Here is a 20,768-nt window from a genome sequence, read left to right on the forward strand (position 1 = left end):
TCTCCGGCTCCCCCTCCCATATCAGGACCTAAAAATACCACACTGAAGGGCACACTTGGCTTCTCTGGGGGCTGACCAAGGAGACAGTTTTAGGGCAGTGAAAGTACTCTGTGTGATACCATAATGATGGATACATGTCATTACACGTTTATCCAAACCCACAGAATGTACAACACCAAGAGCGAAGCCTGAGATAAACTGTGGACTTTGGGTGACTATGATGTGCCAACGTAAGTTCATCCATTGTACAAATATCCCACTCTGGGGGGGATGTTGATAATGGGGGAGGCTGTGCATGTGTGGGTCAGGGCATATATGGGAAAATCTCTGTACCTTCCCCTCGATTTTGCTGTGAGCCTAAAACTGCTCTAAAATATAAAGCCTTAATTGAAAAAAAAAAAAAAAAGACTTCAGGAAAGCAGGAGTGGTAATCCCCGTCACACCTCCATTAAATTCATCTGTCTGGCTTTTGCAAAAAAACAAATCAATAACGGTGGAAGACGACAGACTACAGTAAACTTAAACAGGCGGCAGACCAGTCAGAGCTGCCGTGCGGAAGAGGTGTCTTCACTGGAGCAGATCAACCAGCCGCTGGCACTTTGATATGTAACTACTGGTGTGGCAAATGCTTTCTTCGCAATATCCGCCACTGGGGAGGACTAAAAGCAGCTCACCTTCACATGGCAGACCCCAGCACACCTTCACTGTCTTGTCTCAAGACGATGGTTCCTCTCTGGCTTTCTATCATAATAGTGCACAGGGACAATGGTCGGCAGAAAACAGCCCCCAAAGACGTCCATGTCCTGTTCCCTGGAGCCTATGAATACATTGTGTTACCTGGCAACAGGGAATTAAGATTGAAGATGGAATTAAGGTTGCTAATCAGCTGACCTTAAAATAGGGAGACCACCCTGGAAGACCTGGGTGGGTCCAATGTAATTACAAGGGTCCTTCAAAGCAGAAGAGGAGGGAGGAGAAGACTCGGAGGGAGCTATGACTTTGGAAGCAGGTCAAAGAGATGCTGACTTTGAAGATGGAGGAAGAGGCCATGAGACAAGGAATGTGGGTGGCCTCCAGAAGCTGGAAAAGGACAAGGAAACAGATCCTCCTCTAGAGCCTGCAGAAGGATAGCAGGCTGCTTAGTCCTCCATTGTAAGCCACTGAGGCCCGAGTCCGACTTCTAACCTACAGAACTGCAAGAATCAATTTGCATTGTTTTAAGACACTAAATGTGTGTTAATTGTTACAGCAGCTATGGGAAACTAATACAGGAATCTAGATCATCTTGACATCTCGCTGATCCAGGGAGTTCCAGAGGGTGGGAGGTAAAAGCACGCTGGTGAAGTTGTTAGGGTTCACAGATCTGGGACGTGTCAGGACGTCCTAAGGTATAAGATAAATTGTTGAGCCTTGTACCTTCTTCCATCAAGAAAAAGGCCCAGTGCTTGGCAGGTCCCTGAGGACTGCAGAGCAGCACACACCCTACTTGGGAATACCACTCCACCCCATTTCCTGAGGGACCCTGAAGGCCAACGGTTCCAGCAGGGCCCAGAGGTTCTGGCTGAGGTGGGAGGTGCCACCTGCTGGGACCACATGATCCTCAAGTCTGGCGTGCTGAAGATACTCGTAGGGGAGAAGGATGTCGTGTGCAGCCTCTGGCAAGCCCAGTGGGAGAGCCACAGCACAGACTCTGAGGTTCTAGAGCACGGTGGTGCCTTCTGTTGTGGAACACTACTCTTGGTTTGGAGAAGAGCCCCTAGCTCGAGATCAGGCCCTGTAGGGTCTGGGAGTCCAACCCGGGAACCAGAGAACATGCAGCCTGTGCTACCCACAAGCAGGGGCCTCACCCTGGGACTTGCGGCCTTGGCGGACAGAGCAGCAACCCACTGGCTGACAGAAATGGTACACACCAAGGCACAAGTACATTCCCTGGCCCAGCCACATCATTCTCCTCTCTTTTGTCATCTTGATGCCTCTCCTCAACCCACACGGATGGGCTCCTGGGAGGGGAGCTGATGGAGGAGGGAAGGACTCGGCCTTGAGGCACAGTCAGCCAGGTCCATGCCGTGGCACTGACTTAAACTGACCACTGCCACATGACAGCTCCTCTCTCGGGAGGTCCTGAAGGACAGCGGTGGAGGGAGATCCCCCAGGGGCACCTGGTTATCATTTCCTATGGACAGGAAGAGAGGCCTGCAGTGTGCAGACAAACTGAGGACACTGGAGAGAAGCTTGGCTGGTGCTTCAGGAGCCTGAAATGAACCAGATTGGAACAAAGGTGACAGGCAGGTCAGGAAAGGACACGCAAGGACCTGCGATGGGGGCGGGCTCGGGCGCACCAAGCAGACAAGACTGGCTCTGTGTCTCACAGTGACATCCAGAGACAGTCCACTGCAGAGGAGGCGCTGGACACCCAGGTGGACATCACAACTGTCCTATGGACGTCAGCCAGCCTCCTCAGCCACCCGGTGCTTGTGCACATGTCTGTGAACAGAGTGGCTGTGGTGGCAGCGGTGGTGGTGACACCTGGGCCTAACAGCATGGACCGCTCTTATCAAGGCTGCTCTAGACCAGATACCGTCCTGCGATTAACCTTTATACCAACTCATCCACACTGGCTGATGATGTGGACAGACCATCAGGAATGTGGGTGTGACAAGGAGGTTGGGGGATGATGCTCTCCAGATGGACTTCTTGGAATTGACCCAGAGCGTGAAAACAGTTTATCCGTGTGACGCCAACCAGATGTCCCCACTGCAGAGAAGGCCCTGGGTTAGAAGAGGGCACGAAGACTTGCTCCCAGGCTCACGAGCCACACGGCCATGGCGGCAGGGCAGGGCCCATGTGTGTCCTCAATCTCCGGGTGCCCAGCCCTGAGCAGGGCAGTCCTATTTGACACCTTCCTTTGTGAAGGGGACACCACTTATTCTGGCTGAAATCGAGGTTCCTCCTGGGTTGGCTGTTCACACCTGCCCTTTGGGCCCTCTGCACAGACCCGCTAACTCCCGTGTGCACAGTCCTAGCACCCACCTTGCCTCTGAGCTGGGAGCCCACCTCATACAGAAAGAGATGAGGCCGCAGGGCCCGGCTCGTCGTATTCCATGTCCCACAGAGCAGCTGGCCTTAGTGAAGAGCAGACTGGCCTGCTGAAGGCTCGGGACTCCTACCTTGGAGGGTTGCGTGCTGTTCTGGAGAATTCAGTGGGAGCCCACTTCACACTACAGAAAACAAAATTGGGGGGCAGACATCCGTCCCACCGTTCCCTGACAATGAAAGCACCTCCAGTGACAGAAGGGACATCCTGACCAGGCTTTTTCTGGGCCTGACCTTGCCTGTGTCCTCTGCTTTCTCTCATTTCTGCCACTTTCCAAGGCAGACCTTCCAATCCTTTCCATTTCTGCTTAAACTGCATATAATTTGTTTCTACTGTACACAATCCAGAACCCTGACTAATACATCAGGCATATACCACTTTTATAAAATCAAGAGTCAGGACTTTACAAACCTTCTGTAGTCCACCCCTGTCCTCAGGACAAGGTCAGGCTCCCTATCCTGGCTCTTGGGGGGCGAGCACAAAGGTGGTCCTGGTAGTATCTCCCTGGGGTAAGGCCAGCCCCGCCAGGCAGGATCAAGTGTGTATGTGAGACTTGAGACTGGCTGCTCTGGAGAACAGACTAGAAGCAAAATGAGAGGTGGGAGGTGGGTTTGGAGCAGACTGGAGTCAGGAGGCAAGCACACTTGGGACCAGGGCAGAAGAGAGGGGAGGGAGAGCAGCAGAGAGCAGATGAGCTGAATGTGGGGTGGGGCTCGGGTTCAGGGTCTCCAGGTGCAGGTGCGGAGCCAGGACACTGAAGAAGGGCATGAGAAGTTCACATTTCCATGCACTCTTGAGTTTGAGGACCCCCAGGAGGGGGCTGGGTTGCAGTTGAATATGGGTTTGGGGTGCAGGAGGAAGGTTTGGGTAAAGATACAACTCTGGAGGCCAGTGCAAGAAACCAAAAGGGAGCCTGTGCCCCCTGAGAGCACAGGGCCTGGGACAGAGGTCGAGGCACAGGCACCCATGAAGGAGCAGGAGAGCCCCGGGGGTGTGGGGGGGTGGGTGACACTGAGGCGGTGCCATGCCCTCCTGTCCCTGGGACGCCCACCTGCTGGTCCCGAGGTTGGCTCCTGCCGGCGGAGGGCGACAGCACGCAGAGCAGAGACGCGATGGACCCGGCGGGAGGAGGGCAGCCCCCAACTACCACAGCGGCTAGAGGCACTCCCGAGAGGCCGCGCCCCCGTGAGGCCCTCACAGCGCCGCCCCATCCAGCCCTCACCGGGAAAGCACGGGCCAGGGCGGTGAGAGCAAGGAGGGCCCGGCTGGCTCCGCCAGCTCCCGGGAGGACACGCTGCTCCGTGCGTGCTGCAGGCCCGCTCCGCGAGCACACTCACACGAGCACGCACACACGCGGTCGCTCGCACACCCACGCACATGCTCTCGTACACTCACACGCGCAAACATGCCCTTCACCTGCTGGCCGGTCGTCCTCTGTGGCCAGTGGTTCTCTCCTGGCTTCCCTGGGAGATGCGGGGCGGTCAGTGCGGTTGGCATGTGGACCCATCCCTCCCTATCAACTTCAGGAGGCGTTCTTGGGCCACCAGAAGGGCCGCTGCATCCTGGCTGTTAAGGAGCGCCCACCCGCGGTGCAGCTTTAATGAGCAGCCGCCCAGCCTGTCCTCCACAGCAAATACAGGGGTACCACGGGGCGGGGGAGGGGGGGGTGCCGGTGAGCTCCAGCAGGGAGGACCGCCCTGCGCCACGTTCCCAAAGCCCGGCTCTGCTGAGCCCAGGTGCGCTGAAGCTCTGCTAGGAGGGCTGCTCCCCACCCGGCGCCACTTCCCTCGCCAGGGCCCTTCTCCCTTTCTGTGTGTCCACCGTGCTCCCCAGGCGGTGGCCGGCTGTCTACCTGCCCCTGAGGCCTCTGGGGCAAAAGCTGAGCAGGAGGGGGTGCACCTGGCGGGGCTGAGCCAGGCAAACCAGTCCAGCCAGTGTGGCAGAGCTGGCTGGGATGGGGCCCTGGGCGTGGGTGTGAGTCAGCGGCCCTAGGCTGGGGAAACGCTGGGGAGGAGCCCCCTCCCCCTGGAGCCTCCCTCCCAACAGGAAGCCCAGGGGAGGCCAGCACTCAGGCTCGACCCGCATCCCCCCCAGGCCCATCCCTGGGAATCCAAAGGCTGGCCAGGTGTGGGCTCCTCAGGCCTCTGTTTCTGTGGGTAGGGCAGCTGGACTCCCAACCAGGACAGGCTGAACTCTTCCTTGCTGCCCCATCTCAGTCCACAGAATGCCAGCTGGACCTTTCAAGGCCCAGTCTCTTCCATCAGCCACCAGCAGAGCCTGGCCCCCAGCAGGTGTCTGCCAGGCTGGAGCGAGGGAGCCACCATGTCCACAGAGCACCCAGGCCAGCTCGGGCCCCACGGGGCTCCTCTGAGCGTGCTGGCTGGGAGGCTGGGGTCTCCCATGGTAGTTGGGTTGGGATTGTCTTTGACCAGTGAGGGTCTTGTCCAGATGGTCATGTGGCTGGGGATGCAGCTCCCGGCCCTGTGGGCTGGAGTCTGAGTTTCCTGAGACCAGGGTGAGACGGGGGAGCCAGGGTGGGACCGGGGTGGGGGGGCACCAGTGCCCGCCCAGGGCAGGACCAGACTCGTCGCTACACACAGCCGGCGGTCTGGCTGCCGAGAGTACCTCCTCCGGTTTCTCTCAGTCTCCCTCCCAGTCTGGCCAGCGAGGCCTATGGCCGTAAAGTCTCGCGCCCTGTGTCAGCACGTTAGTCAGCCTTTGCACCCGGGTGAGCCACCGCGCCGCCGAGTCCCTATAAACTTCCTGGCGTGGCCCGGCCCGCCGAGTGGGGCCCGTGAGGCCCACACGTAGAGCCGAGGCCGGGAGCAGCAGCGCCACGGGCACCAGCCAAGGGGCAGGGCAGGCACAAGGGGGCTGCAGGAGCAGAGGGCCCACCGTGGCCTCCCAGGGACGCCCTCTGAGCACACCTGATCAAGGCCACCTGGCTGATGAGCAAGGCCCCAGGGAGCAGACACCCGGTGAAGGAGGTGCCGGATCACGGCCATGTCTGGGAAACGAAGTCGAGCTCGCAAACCCCGAGCCAGGAGGGCGGGCAGGGTGCAGCGGGCCACGGGGCAGCATGGCCCTGAGGCCGAGCCCCCACCCCCGGCCGCAGGGGGCCCTCGGGACAAGCACGTGACCAGCAGTAAGCCAGCTCCCCAGGGGCACCCCAAGGTGGCCAGGCCAGAGCAGCCACAGGCAGCCGAGGGGCCAGCGCAGGCTGCTGCTATGGGGTCTGAGCTGGCACTAGTCCCCGCTTTGGACATGGAAGGCTGCGGGGCAGGGGGCCTCCTGCCGGGCATGGGCCCCCAGCTGCTGAAGCTCCACGAAGTCCAGCTGTGCCTGGCCCAGGAGCAGCTGCTGCTGGAAGACCGGCGGCGGCAGGCCCAGCTGCAGATGCAGCTGTGGCAGGAGGAGCAGCTGTTGCTTCAGCAGCTGCAGAAGGAGCAGGCCTGGGTGCGCGTGGAGGGGCTGGAGCTGGCCATGGCCCTGGAGCAACTCCGCAGCGAGGGCCTTGAGGTGCTGCAGACCCAGGGCCAGGTAAGGCAGGGGACGTGAAGAGGGGCAGGCTCTGGACAATCTGGGGGCGTGGGGACCGTGCAAGCAACCTACAGCCACCTGCAGAGGCCCAGGAGGCTGGGAGCCCAGCGGGCTGTGCACTGAGGCCAGGCGGGCTGCGGGACATCTGTGGGCCCATTTTCACATTTGCAAAGTGAGGCTGGTGCCCCCCACACAGGACACTGCAGGCCCTCTCAGGCTGGCCCAGTGCTTGGCAGGTAGAGGGTGCCCAGGGAGGGAGCTTGTTCAGGGAAACTGAGGCAGAGGTGTTCCTGCAGAGGACCCAGGTCCTGGCCAGGTGGGCCAGGGCAGGCCACTGCAGGAGCTGTCGAGGGTGGTGTTTCGGTGTATGGGGTCAGGCCAGGCCGAGGACCTGGGTGACAGTACAGAACTGAGGAACGTGCCCCCCACCCCCGGCTTCCCGGCCCATCTGCCCTGCACCCTGTTTACTGCAGTGTGTGCCCAGGGCTTGAGGTTGCGGAAGCAGCATGCGGCACCTGAGCCTACCATCCTCGTTCCAGGACACCTGCTGCCTCAGACGCGGCTGGGGCTATTTTGGGGAACGCTGGTCTACCCCGCTTGGCGTGGAACAGCAGGCATCAACCACCAGCCCTCCAGGTCCTCTGACCCCAGAGCCTGGGGGGTCCAGAGGCTGGGGCAGGCCCACTACAGGCAGAGGGGCCGTATCTGGGCATGCAGTAAGGTGCTCTCTTGCCAAGCACAGCCCCAGTGAAGGCCTGGGTGCTGGGAGGACCCAGAGCCACAGCCTGGAAGGTGTTGGCAGCTTAGTGGAGAACTCAGATGAATGCTGGGACCGAGAAGAAATGGGACTCAGAGAAGGGGAGTGACAACCGGTGGAGGTGGGCCTGGGAGGAGGTGCCCTTCCTGAGCCAAGGGCAAGCTATCACCATTCAGCCTGGAAGTGGCTATGGAGAGGGTGGCCTGAGGGAGCAAGAGTGGCAGGGAAAAGCTTGGGATGGCCCAGGTGGAGCAGAGGGTCAGAGTGGACCACATACTTAGCCTGAGAATCCCCAACATGGATTTCAGCCCTGCTGTTTCAGAAGCAGTATTCAGTTCACACAGGTTCTCGCCATCTCCATGTGTTCTAAAGTTATGCTCTGCTGAACACTGCCCCCAGGGCCCCTGACCCCAGTCCCAGAGGTACAAGACTCAGGATCAGGGTCCAGAATGGACGAATCCCCAGTCTACCACACCCGAGCCCAATAAAGAGATCCCCTGAAAGCCACTCAGAGGGAAGGGTCTTCTCAGTGGGAGTGTCCCTGGTGGCTGTGTAGAGAGTCTCACAAGTCAGTGTTTGAGTGGGGTGCCCTGGAGGTCGGAGGGCACACTCACTCACCAGCAGCTGCTCAAGGCTTGGCTCCAGGGAGGGACGCCTACCACTTTCCTGATGCAGCTTTGGGTACCCCCTTCTTACTGCTCATCCTCCTGGGGGTGGGGCGGGGAGGAAAGGTCAGGGAGGGTGTGCTTGGAGCGGCAGAAGTAGTGGGGAACAACACTGCACACTGCCTGGGGCCTGCGTGGACGGACAGTCGGCAGGTGCCGAACTGGGGAACCCAGGATCACGGGCACTCCCCCTCACAGCTTCCCTCCAGCTTCCTAGCCCGATGCCCTCCCCTGGTTATTGGCATGTGTGCCCAGAATGCTCAGCAAGAACATCTGGCCACAGCTTGTCCCCTCCACCCCTGGCTCACCCATCCTCTGGTCCCAGGCCTTGACCACAGCCCCCAAGGTCGGGTGTCAAGTACCCGACTCTAAACCATCTCCCTGCCCCAAACCATGGGCCGCCAGCTGGACAAGCTTTGTCCTGATGCACAAGCCTGAGTCCAACCCTGCTCTGCTGCAGCCTCTGTGCCTCCCCACTGCCCCTGCCCACCTGGGGCATCGACCCCTCTGTGCCCCCAACCCTCTCTTGTCCTGGCCTTGGAAGCAACACCTTTCTTCCTGGTCCAGGCGACTGATCTCAAAGTTCATTTCCCCTGGGAGGCCTCCCCTGCCCTAGTCTGGGTTGGGGTCCCCTCCCCTCCCCCACTGCACAGGTAACGCATGGCAGCGCCCTTGCCTGGGCACTGCTCCGACCCCACGCCCATGTTCCCATATTGGCACCGGTGGAGTGTTGCTGAGTGTTTGGGGAAGGGATTAATGAAACTGGAAATGACCCTGAAAACTGAGAAAATAGGATCACATGGCAAGAGGGACAGGAGGGTGACTGGAGACTGGCAGAGAGAGGGTTCAGACATTGTGACAGGGGAGGGAGTGCTGGGGGAGTGGCAGGGGTGGCAGGACTTAGCTTAGACAGATGGTCAAGCGCAGGGCAGGGCCTAAGTGGGGAGTGGGGCCCTGAGGGAGGGCCTGGTGGGGAACTGGGGTTCTGAGCAGTGATCGGAAGTGTTTGGGGGGACACAGAGGAGACTGAGGCACCTGGGGCAGCTGAGGGCTTACGAGTGTGGGGGTTGATGTGTGCATGGACGGAGCGTGTCAGTGCGTGGGGCTCGGTGTGCATGCCGGGTCCCCTCCCATGTGGGGGTTGGTACTTGCGGGGTCCTCGGTGCCTAAGCGACTCTGTTGGTGTAGGGTCCTATGTGTGTGCTGGGGCCTGTGCGGGAGTGTCCCTGTGCTTGCAGAGTGGGTACGGGGGGGGGGGGTTCAGTAAATGTAGGGTCCCCTGCTTATGTGTGGGGTCAGTGCTTAAGGGACCCCTGTGTGCACGTGGGCTCTCCTGTGTGTGATGTTGGTGTGTGCCTGGGTGATCCACACGTGTGGGACCTAGTGTGCATGTCGGGTCCCGTATGTGTGCAAGGGTTCTATGTGCGTGGGGGGTCCCTGGTGCCTATGGGGTCCCATGTACATGGTCAGAGGGTTGGCGTGGGCACTGGTGTGTGGGGGTCAGTGTGTCCGGTGTCCCTTGTGTGCACAGGTCCCTATGTGCCTGTGGAGTCCCCTGTCCATGTGGGGGTGGCTGTGTACAGAGTACCCTGTGCCTGCAGGTCCCCTACAGGTGTGGGTGTGGGTGGGCCTGTGGGGGAATTCCTGGGGTGGGGGGTTGGTCTGGGAGGGGACTGGTGTGTGTGCCGGCTACATATGAGTGGGCAGGTCCCCTGTGTGCGTGGGTCCCCTATACGTGTGGGCGTCGGTGTGTATGTGGCTCACGGGGAGATCTGAGCGCCGCAGGGTCCATGTGCTCCTGGGGTCCCAGGTACTCGTGGGCATCAGTGTGTGTGTGGGGGGGTCCTGTGTGCAGGCGTCGGGGTGGGGGTGTCCGCGTGTGGTGGGGTCCCCGGTGCTCGCGGGGGCCCCGCCCCGGGCTCGGCACCGCCCCCACACCGTCATCTGCCTCACCTGCACCCCCCCCACGACCGACGAGGCCAGAAGCCCCGCCCCTCGCGTCGGGCCGGCCCGTTTCCTAGCGACGGAGACGGAACTTCCGAGTCACCTCGACTTCCGGGGCGAGGGTCAGGGGTCAGGCGCGGGGCCCTCGAGCCCTCGGTGGACCGATGGGCGCCGGGGGGCGCGGGCCCGGGGCCGGGGCCGCGGGGGTCTGCGCGCGGCTGGCCGGGCGGGCGCGCGGCGGGGCGGGGGCGGGCGCGGGCGGCGGAATGCGGGCGCGGCGGGGTGGGGCCGCCCCGCCCCAGGTGCTGCCCGGGCAGGCCGGCGCGGGCGCGGGCGCGGCGGGCGGGGCGGGGGCGGGCGCGTGAATCAGGCCGCGGCGGGCGGGCCGCGGCGGGGAGTGGCCGCCGGACCGACCGGACCGCGAGGCCGCTGGGCGGCGGTCGGCTCCTGCTGCCGTTGTCCCGAGACCCCGCGCACCTGGCCAGGTAGGGCCCCCTCCCGCGGCTCGAGGGGGCGGGGCGCGGCCGAGGAGGCCGCGCGGGGCCGGCGGGGTCGGCGCGCGCGGCGCCCCCCGGCGCGGCCTCACCTGGGCGGCCCTCCCGCCGCACCTGGGCCGGGGCCGCGGGACCCGGGGCGGGCCGGGGGTGGGGGTGCGGGCGCAGCCGCGTTCGTGGGGCAGGGTCTGGCCGGGGGGGGGGCGGGCGAGGGGACGTCGCGGCCGCAGAGGCCAGTGTGGACGCGAGCGCCCTCGCACGACGCCGGCCCAGGAGGAGCCGAGTGGGAAGGGGCCAGAGGCGAGGCTGCCCAAGCCGTCGTGACTCGCTCCCGCCCTCGCGGCCTAGTTGGAGTCTGGGGAGGGTGCTGGGCCCGGCCTAGACCCTTCCCTGGGGGCTCCCCGCCCAGGCCGCCATGGACGGGGGTGGCCAGCGCTCGGTCTGGTTCTCTGCGTGGAGTGCGGGAGAGCAGAAGGCCCGCGTTCCCTCGCGTCCAAGTTCGTGGACTGGGGTGGGTGGATGGGACACCCAACCCAGGCAGCCGCTAACTTCCTGAGGTGCACTAACCCCCTTGGGCCCTGCGATAGCACACCCCGAAAACTACAACTCACCGACTTCCAGTCTATGAGCCCGTCCAGCCGAATCCCCTCTTTACCTCCCCGCTGCCTAACGCCTCCAGTCCTTCCTGCGGGGAGCCCCTTCCTGCCCCTGTCTGCACTTGGGCAGGGTCACGTCACCTCCTGCGTTAGCGCCAGATCCTTCCCTCAGGATCCTCCTTCTAGTTACTTAGAAACCTCATCTTCTGCCCAGGTGGGAAGGATCGGCGGCTGGAAGTCCCTGGTTAGGGAGCCCACCAGGGCCCTGGAGGCTTTGTCTGGCTTGTGTCAGAGGTCAGAGGTCAGCGGCAGAGGAGCGGATTCCTGCTGAGTCATTGGCCTGAGTGGGATAAGCGCCCCTCCCTCCCTTAGGGCAGGCGGTTGGTAGGCAAATATGCGAGGAGGCCCCTGTTGGGGCTCCCCATTGCCGGCTGGAGAGTGGCCACTGCCTAGTCCACAGGTCAGAGGTGTGCAGACCATGAGAGGAAACAGGCAAAGGAATAAGGTCATTGAGGTCACGGGTATTGCTGTGTCAGGCCGAGCAGGGCCACCTTGGTGGTCACGCAGGACTGGTGCCCCTTCCTGACCAGTCCTATCTGATGAGAAGGCCTCTTGCCCTCATGGGATCACCCCACCCCCTGTCACACGCAGCCTGGACAGTTACTGTTGATTCCCTCCCCAGTGAAGTCAGTAGGGATCCCCTCTAGTGAGCCTCCCTGGACTTAGGAGGTGCCACCCTCAAATGTAGTCAGCAGGATAGTGCCCCCAAGCCCTGCATGGTCAGCCACTGACCCTGTACAGCCAGATACCACAGTGCCCTGTTAGATACAGTGTGAGACACCCTCACTGTGGTCAGATAAGGTGTGAGGCACACCCCCCCCCCACCGCCATGGTCAGATACAGCGTGAGGCACCCTCCCCCCACACTTTGGTCAGATACAGTGTGAGGCAGCCCCTCCACTGTGGTCAGATACTGTGTGAGACACCCCACCCCCACTGTGGTCAGATACGGTGTGAGGCACCTTCACTGTGGTCAGATACAGTGTCAGACACTACCCGCCCCCGGTGGTCAGATACAGTGTCAGGCACCCCCCCCCCCCACTGTGGTCAGATAGTGTGAGACCCCAGTACACATTCAGGCCGGCACTGAATGTGCCACACCCCGGCGTGGTCAGCCTCAATCTAGTGCATGTAGGATGAGGACAATATGGCCACCCTGCATGTAACTGGATGCAGTCAGAGGACAGTGCCCCCACAAGGGAATGTCAGAACAGCTTTTCCTCAGACAGTTGGCCCGGGTAGCATCTCTGCCGGTGTGGACTGAGTGGCATGCAGAGGTTGGTTCCCCCACCTCCCAGCTCCACATCACATTCAGTTAGCCTGTCCAGTCCCCCCCACCCCGCCACCCCCCAACCCCCCGGGAAGGCAGACAGGAAAGGTCCCCAGGTCATCATACACAGAGTCCTGACCCCTCACGTGCTCAGGCAATGTCTCCAGCTGCACCTGGGGAGGGGGCGCAGTCTGGCAGAAGCACTTTCCCCAGCCAGGACCAAGATCCAGGAACCTGCGAGCTGGCGCGACCAGAGTCCCAGCCCATCCCCACCCTGAGGAACAGCAGGGGTGGGGCAAGCAGTGCCTGGGGCTCCTTCCGGGGGAGGAGGAGGGCGGGGATCCAGGTGGTTCAGGGATGGTGTGTAGCTGGGCCCTGGGAGCCAGATAGAGGCCCCCACCTGGCTAATGGCAGCTTTTCCTGGGGCCAGGCCCCCACAAGGCCCTTTGGAGGCAGGTGGGCTGGAGTGGAGCCAGTGGTGTGTGGGTGGCGGTGTGAAGTTGGAGCGAGCCATGAGGGTGGAGAGGCACATTTGGAACCCAGGACAAGCCTGAGGGCCGCAGCAAAGGGCCCTGACTTCATCCGAGTGCAGCGGGGAGCAGGGCGGTGACCAGACTTGGAGAGATCACCACTGTGAGCAGGGCCGTGCTTGGCAGAGACAAGACTCCAAGCTCTGGGGAGGGAGGAGGCTGCAGCTGGCTCTGCAGGGTGTGAAGTACGTGGCTGGGAGGGCGGGCCAGGGGCTGTGGCCCAGGGAAGTTATATCTAAGATGGGAAAGTGGCCGGAGAGCTGGAGTGGTGGACCAACGGGAAGGGGGTTCCTGGTCGACAGGGACAAGGGGCAGGGGTCAGGGTTCAGAGGGCTACGAGGTCAGTGAGTGGTTATGGGGCTCAGAGTGTGAAACCCTGTACTCGGCTGCGGGTGTGGCCAGGGCCTGCAGTGCTGAGCCTCAGGTGAGCTCACCCAGGCAGGCGTGTGTCGGCAGCCTCCACGGCTGCATTTTACAGCTGAGGTAATGAGCCAAGGAGGCAGGGGGAGCAGGTCCTCCGACACCAGGGACAGAGACACACAGGCAGTGAGCCGCCCAACCTGTCCAGTAGGCACAGTGGCGGGGGCCCACGAAAATGCGTTCATGCTATAAAATCACAAGAAAAGAGTGAATATAATAATAAAGAATTCATCCTGGATTGTATTTTCTTTATACCAGCAGTCATAAAACATCATTGATTTTTTTTTATGGAGGAAAGGGCCCACAAAGCAGAAGTGCCTGGGGCCACAGAGGCCATAAAGTGACCTGAGGGGGGTCATGTGGAGCCGCAGCCCCCCTGGAAGCAGGGGCACGCGGCCTTCCCTGGGTCCTGGTGAGATCCAGGGCCCCACCAGCATGGCCAGAGCACCCAGAGACGAGGCCAGGCTATCTGTGCCAGGCACGGTGCTGCTGTCCCCCACTTGGTGGCATCCGAGGGTCTGGGGTGCCATGGAAGGCCTCCAGGCACGTGCTGAACTCCACAGCCCACCCACGTCACTGACGATCCCTTCTACAACATGTGCACATGTGGGGGGGGGCCATGGGCCCAGTGCCCCTGCCCCAGTAATGTGTCTCCCTGCCCTTCCCCCAGGCCCCTGGCGCCAACATGGCCCGCCGCTCCCAGAGCTCCTCGCAGGGGGACAACCCACTGGCTCCTGGGTACCTGCCACCTCACTACAAAGAGTACTACCGCCTGGCGGTGGACGCACTGGCTGAGGGCGGGCCTGAGGCCTACAGCCGCTTCCTGTCGTCCGAGGGGGCACCTGCCTTCCTGTGCCCTGAGGAGCTGGACCACGTGAGCCGCCACCTGCGGCCCCCGCAGCATGTGGCCCTTGATCCACCGGAAGGCAGCCCTCCCAATGTGGACATGGATGGCTCCTCAGGCACCTACTGGCCCGTGAACTCCGACCAGGCAGTGCCCGAGCTCGACCTAGGCTGGCCCCTGACTTTCGGCTTCCAGGGCACTGAGGTGACCACACTGGTGCAGCCACCGCCGCCTGACAGCCCCAGCATCAAGGATGAGGCTCGAAGGATGATCCGCTCTGCCCAGCAGGTGCAGCGTCAGGCTCGGCGGGCAGTGGGGAAGGCAGCCTGAGCTGGACCTTGCAGCATGAGTAGGGGTGTGAGGGTGGAGGAGACATGAGCATGCCCAGCTCTGGGGCGAGGGGAGGCCAGGGCTGGCCGGCTGGCCTTCAGGCTGCAGCTCGAGCTCTCAGACAGACTTCTTCCCGGGTTACCAAGGGTTTGGTTATTGCAGGCCCAGGTTTGCTTGCCCATGGTCGTGGCCAGGGCCCAGAAACGCAGTGGCTCTGGGATGGTTGGGCCCCTCCTGGCCTGGATTTATTGTTCAGAGAATTCTCTCTAGTCCTGCCCTTGACCCAGGTGAGGGCTTCTTACCCCCAACCAGGCAGTTGGCAAACAGCGAAGAGACCCTGTTAAACCATGGAGACTGAGGCAGCAGGTCCAGACACTGAAGACCCCTGCCTCTGCCCTCTGTCCCTCGGGCGGTGACCCCCTCCCAGGGGCAGAACTGGAGCTTGGGGCCCAGCCTTGATCCCTGCCCTGGCGTCCGGGGAGCTCGGACATCTGTAGGGCAGGGGGTCCCCAACAGGATGCAGGCCCTGTGCTGCCTAGGGCTCCATCATGCCCTGGCCCCCCCAACAGCCCCCCATTCCCTCTGACAGGCCCCTTCCTCCTGACCCCCATTCCCTGACAGGGCCCCACTCTCCCGTGGGATGGACTTATGGCTGTTCTGCAGTGTTTGTGGGTGATCCAGAGGGCTCCCCCACCACCACCTCGCCCAGGACCCTGGAGGTTTGGTTAGGGAATGGTGGGGATAGTGGAGGGGTCTGCCTCCGTTTCTGACACGATCCCCGCAGGTGGTGGCAGTGGTGATGGACATGTTCACTGATGTGGACCTGCTCAGTGAGGTGCTGGAGGCTGCCTCGCGCCGCGTCCCGGTCTACATTCTCCTGGATGAGATGAACGCACAGCACTTCCTAGACATGGCCGACAAATGCCGTGTCAACCTGCACCACGTGGACGTGAGTGCTGGGGAGGGGGCGTGTAGGGACTGGGAGAGCCCCCCTCCGCAGAGACCTAACGCCTCTCCCTCCCCAGTTCCTGCGCGTGCGCACTGTGGCAGGCCCCACCTACTACTGCCGCACCGGGAAGTCCTTCCAGGGCCATGTGAAGGAGAAGTTCCTCCTGGTGGACTGTGCCGTGGTGATGAGTGGGAGCTACAGGTGCGCCCAGCCCCGTTGCCCCGCAGCCCCAGCGCCTCCCCACCCGAGGGCCTCCTCTCCAGAAGCCCCCCTCCTGTAGCCTCTGACACAGCCCCGCCTGAGCCCTTGCAGACTTGACACTTCGGAGCCACAGGCGGGGCTCTGCGCCTCTCGCTGCTGCTCAGCCTGTCCCCTCCGTCTGACTATGGCTCTGCTCCCCCTGCAGCTTCATGTGGTCCTTCGAGAAGATCCACCGCAGCCTGGCGCACGTGTTCCAGGGCGAACTGGTCTCCAGCTTCGATGAGGAATTCCGCATCCTCTTCGCACAGTCCGAGCCGCTGGTGCCCTCGGCGGGGGAGCTGGCCCGCATAGACGCCTACGCCCTGGCTCCATACGCGGGGGGCGGGCCCCTCATGAGCGGCCAGGTGGCCGGGGTACCGACCCCCTTCTTCTCCAAACGAGCGCACCTCCTGTTCCCACCGCCTCGGGAAGAGGGTCTGGGGTTCCCCTCCTTCCTCGACCCCGACCGCCACTTCCTGTCGGCCTTCCGCCGGGAGGAGCCACTGCGGATGCCCGGGGGCGCCCTGGAGCCTCACGCGGGGCTGCGGCCGCTGTCGCGGCGGCTGGACGCCGAGACGGGACCAGGCGGGGAGCTCGCGGGCCCGCGGGGCTTCTTCCAGGCGCGGCACCTGGAGATGGACGCCATCAAGCGGCACAGCTACGCGGCCGCCGACGGCACGGGCGCGGTGGAGAACTTCGCGGCCGCGCGGCAGGTGTCGCGGCAGACGTTCCTCAGCCACGGCGACGACTTCCGCTTCCAGACCAGCCACTTCCACCGCGACCAGCTCTACCAGCAGCATTACCAGTGGGACTCGCAGCTCGCGCCAGCGCGCCCGCAGGGCCTGTTCGAGAAGCTACGTGCCGGCCGCCCGGGCTTCGGCGACCCCGACGACTTCGCGCTGGGCGCTGGGCCCCGCTTCCCCGAGCTCGGCGCGGACGGACACCAGCGGCTGGACTACGTGCCGTCCGGCGCTTCGCGCGAGGTGCGCCACGGCTCGGACTCCAACTTCGGGCCCGGCCTCCGCGGCCTGGCCCCCGGCGGTGCCCCACGCCCCAGCCTGAGCCAGCGCTTCCCGTGCCAGGCAGCGGCGAGGCTGGGCCCCGAGACCGCGCCCGAGGCAGAGCCGGAGCGCAGGGGCGGGCCCGAGGGGCGGGCCGGGCTGCGGCACTGGCGCCTGGCCTCCTACCTGAGCGGCTGCCACGGCGACGATGCGGGCGACGAGGGCCTGCCCGCGCCCATGGAGGGCGAGGCCTACGAGGACGACGTGCTGGGGGCCGGGGGCCGGGGGGCCGGCGGGGACTTACTCCCTTCGGCCTTCCGCGTGCCCGCGTCCTTCCCGGCCAAGGGCCCAGTGCCCGGCTCTGGCAGCGGTGGCGGCGAGGGCCCAGAGCGCGAGGGTCCAGAGGAGGCAGGCCTGGCCAAGCAGGACGCTTTCCGCTCGCGCCTGACCCCGCTGATCCAGCGCAGCTCGCGGCTGCGCTCCTCGCTCATCTTCAGCTCGACGCAGGCGGAGGGCGCGGGCGGGGCCGCGGCGGCCACCACCGAGAAGGTGCAGGTGCTGCACAAGGAGCAGGCCGTCAGCGAGATGCTGGGCCCCGGCGGCGAGGCCGTGCGCTCCTCCGCCTCCGCCAAGGTCGCCGAGCTCCTGGAGAAGTACAAGGGCCCGGCACGTGATCCCGGCGGGGAGGGGGCCGCAGTCACCGTCGGCAGCCATAGCAAGGCTGTCGTGTCCCAGGCGTGGCGGGAAGAGGCGGCAGCGCCAGGCGGCGCGGCGGGCGAGCGCCGCAGCCTCGAGAGCTGCCTGCTAGACCTGCGCGACTCCTTCGCACAGCGGCTGCACCAGGAGGCCGAGCGGCAGCCGGGAGCTGCCACGCTCACTGCCACCCAGCTGCTCGACACGCTAGGCTGGAGTGGCGCCGATCGGGTGCCCTCCCGCCTCCTCTCCGCCCAGGGCCGCTCCACCTCCCCGCAAGGGCGGGACAGTCCCCCGCCGGAGGGACCCGGGGCGCACCAGGCGTCCCACTCTGAGCCAAAAGACAGCCGCACCTCAGCCTACCCCGAGCGGAAGGGGAGTCCCACTCCTGGGTTTCCTGCTCACAAAGGTAGCCCAACCGCAGGATTGACTGAGCAGAAGGGGAGCCCCACCTCAGCCTACCCGGAGCGCAAGGGGAGCCCCACCTCGACTTACCTCGAGCACAGGGGGAGCCCGTTGCCTCCCGTGCCGGAGCGCAGGAGCAGCCCAGTGCCCCCGGTGCCGGAGCGCAGGGGCAGCCTTACTCTTACCTTCTCCGGGGAGTCTCCGAAGACTGGGCCCGCGGAGGAGGCGGCTGGCGGCCCCATGGAGGTCCTGCGCAAGGGCTCCCTGCGCCTTCGGCAGCTGCTGAGTCCCAAGGGCGAGCGTCGCGCAGAAGGTGAGAGCGGCTTCCCAGCACCACAGGAGAACGGGCAGCCGGAGAGCCCCCGGCGGCCCTCCCTGGGCCGGGGTGACAGCACAGAGGCTGCCACAGGAGAGGAGCGGGGCCCGCGGGCACGCGTGGTCTCAGCCACGGCCAATGCCTTGTACAGCAGCAACCTGCGGGATGACACGAAGGCCATTCTGGAGCAGATCAGCGCCCACGGCCAGAAGCACCGTGGAGTCCCCGCCCCCGCCCCGGGTCCAGGCCCCACCCACAGCAGCCCTGAGCTAGGCCGCCCACCAGCTGCCGGGGGTCTGGCCCCTGATATGTCCGACAAGGACAAATGTTCGGCCATCTTCCGCTCTGACAGCCTGGGGACACAAGGCCGGCTGAGCCGCACACTGCCAGCCAGCGCAGAGGAGCGCGACCGGCTGCTCCGCCGCATGGAGAGCATGCGCAAGGAGAAGCGCGTCTACAGCCGCTTTGAGGTCTTCTGTAAAAAGGAGGACGCTGGCGGCCTGGGGACAGGGGAGAGCCCGGCGGAGGAGGACGCCAGGGACAGCAAGGTGGGCAAGTTCATGCCCAAGATCCTGGGTACGTTCAAAAGCAAGAAGTGAGTCTCCTGGCCCACCAGCCCAGGTCGGGGTGCCTGCATCACTGCCACTCATCACGCAGAGCACCTGGCCCTCATGCCAAAGCAGTTAGGAACCCGGCTGAGCACAGCCAGAGCTCGGCTCCACCTGTAGTGACCTGGTGGACACCCTGCCTGTCGCTCCTCGGCCTCTCTGCCCTAGGGGCTCCAGCCCCTCAGTGTCCCATGCCTTACTCCCCCACCTCTGTCTCTTCTCAGCACCTCAGTCTCTGGGTCCTCAGCCTTTCCCTTCTTACCCCTCTGCCTCCACCACCTCTTTTGGCTTCAGGTCCCCTTTGGGCCTTCATTCACCTCAGGGCCCATCTGTCGGGGGTTCCATTTTTATGCCCAGGTCCCCTATCTTTTGGGGGCCCTATTTTTGTGCCCGAGTCCCCCATCTTTTGGGGGCCCTTTGTGCCTCAGTCCCCCATCTTTTGGGGACCCATCTCTTTGTGCCTCAGTCCCCCATCTTTCAGGAGGACCCCATGTCCTTGTGCCTCAGTGCCACATTCTCTCGGGGCCTTGTGTCTCAGGGCTTCTGTGTCTCAGGGTTCCCCTTTGGCCTCCTGGCTGTGCTGTGTCTTCACTCTCCTGCCTCTTTGCTGTCCCCTGGCAGCCCCGGCCTCTCTGGGCCTCCCACCTCCTCAGGGCTGGTTCTCTCCACCTTCGCCTCAGGTCACTCAAGGCTCACTTCCAGCCCTGCTTGGATTCCTTCTTGCTGCCTCCCTCCTGCCTGCTGGCACCTTTCTTGGTGGCCATCCTTTTTCTGTGGGGAGGCAGGGCTGCTTGCAGGCAGTCTGTGAGAGAGGGGTGGAGCCAGACCCAAAGGATGCTCCTCTTGGGAAGCGCAATAGGGTGGGCCACTGGCAGGGTGGGAGGGGGTTAGAAGAAGACCCCTGAAGGGCTGCCCTGCCAGAAAAACTGAAGCAGGCCTGGCCGCTCATCCAGCAAGGCTCTGGCCAGTACCTGGCAGGAAGTGAGAGCACCAGGCTTTGTGGCACAATAAAACCAGTCTGGATGGTTGATGCACCGCCCCAGCCTCGTGAAGGCTCCCCACACGCCCAGACAGACACATGTTCACAGGCACCATACCCAGCCACGCCCCGGAAAGGGGCTGATGTGGAGCACTTGTACTTGAACAGGTGAGGACCGAGGACACGGTGCAGTGGCGCCTGAGCCCCAACCCACTGCTTGAGGGGTCCTGGCACCCCCACAAGGTGGGAGTGGTCCTGCCCTGCAGGCACCCAGCAGACCCGACTCCACCGTTTTCTTGGTCCTTTCCTTTGTCACCAATGGGCAAAATGTGCCCAAGGTCCTCGCTTACCCTTCCTGTATGTTTTTCACCTCCACAGAGTAATTTCTATTTGGAATGACACATTTTGTCACCAAATGCTTAGAATGTCCCCCAGTGTAGGTGCTATCATTGTGAAATTACTGTTTGTGCTCTTTCTTTTCAAATAGTTTTTGGTTTTTTTAAGTATGAGAAATTCCAATCGCTCAGACTGGGAAAGGGTTTAAGAAACAAGGCCACTGAGCGCAGACAGCAGTTCTGACTCCAAGCAGCTTCCAGCTGGTGGACAGCTCACAGCCTGGTTACCGAAGCCACCACCCAAGTAGGGGTGACAGCAGGGACTTTGTTCAGGTGGAAAAGGTCACTGGGGAGCTGGATGAGCTGGAGCATCTCTTGGCCTTGACGTGCTTGCTGACAAGTGCGTTTTCACACCGCCTGGTGCGTCGCTGTTCTGAGCAGACCAGTCCAGGCCTGTCGCTGAGGGAGAGCCATCGCAGGAAGTGGAGCGTGCTGCCCGTGGGGAGGCCAGGGCCCGGGCTCGGAGCCTCCTGTCTGCACCTCCAGGTCGTGCTGAATAAGACATCTTCCCAAACTTGGTTCTGCACATTTTGGTGTTAACAATAAAACACAATGCACAAAATATTCCAACACATTCCCAAATATATATAATCACCTAGTTATACATTGTAACCTTTAGCCCTATGAACTTCTCAGATT

At 62.9% G+C, this 20,768-nt stretch overlaps 1 protein-coding gene across 4 annotated transcripts; it reads left to right on the forward strand.

The window, feature by feature from the left end:
* Positions 1–6,082: 6,082 nt before the first annotated feature.
* Positions 6,083–20,693, forward strand: SACK1H (scaffolding CK1 anchoring protein H). Of its 4 annotated transcripts, none has more exons than XM_004443036.3 (5): positions 6,083–6,634; positions 14,040–14,501; positions 15,328–15,492; positions 15,569–15,693; positions 15,899–20,693. In XM_004443036.3, the coding sequence occupies exons 1-5, from the start codon at positions 6,098–6,100 to the stop codon at positions 18,744–18,746; spliced, it is 4,137 nt and encodes a 1,378-aa protein (XP_004443093.3). In that variant the 5' UTR covers positions 6,083–6,097; the 3' UTR covers positions 18,747–20,693. The 4 variants fall into 4 exon arrangements, with proteins under 4 accessions (XP_004443093.3, XP_087303424.1, XP_087303425.1 ...); XM_087447298.1 differs by lacking the exon at positions 6,083–6,634 and adding an exon at positions 10,368–10,485; XM_087447299.1 differs by lacking the exon at positions 6,083–6,634 and adding an exon at positions 10,723–13,134.
* The last annotated feature ends 75 nt before the right edge of the window (positions 20,694–20,768 follow it).

The sequence above is a fragment of the Ceratotherium simum genome, chromosome 23 (assembly GCF_057802395.1).
Source record: "Ceratotherium simum simum isolate JZ-2026a chromosome 23, ASM5780239v1, whole genome shotgun sequence".
In the NCBI taxonomy this organism is placed as follows: Eukaryota; Metazoa; Chordata; class Mammalia; order Perissodactyla; family Rhinocerotidae; genus Ceratotherium; species Ceratotherium simum.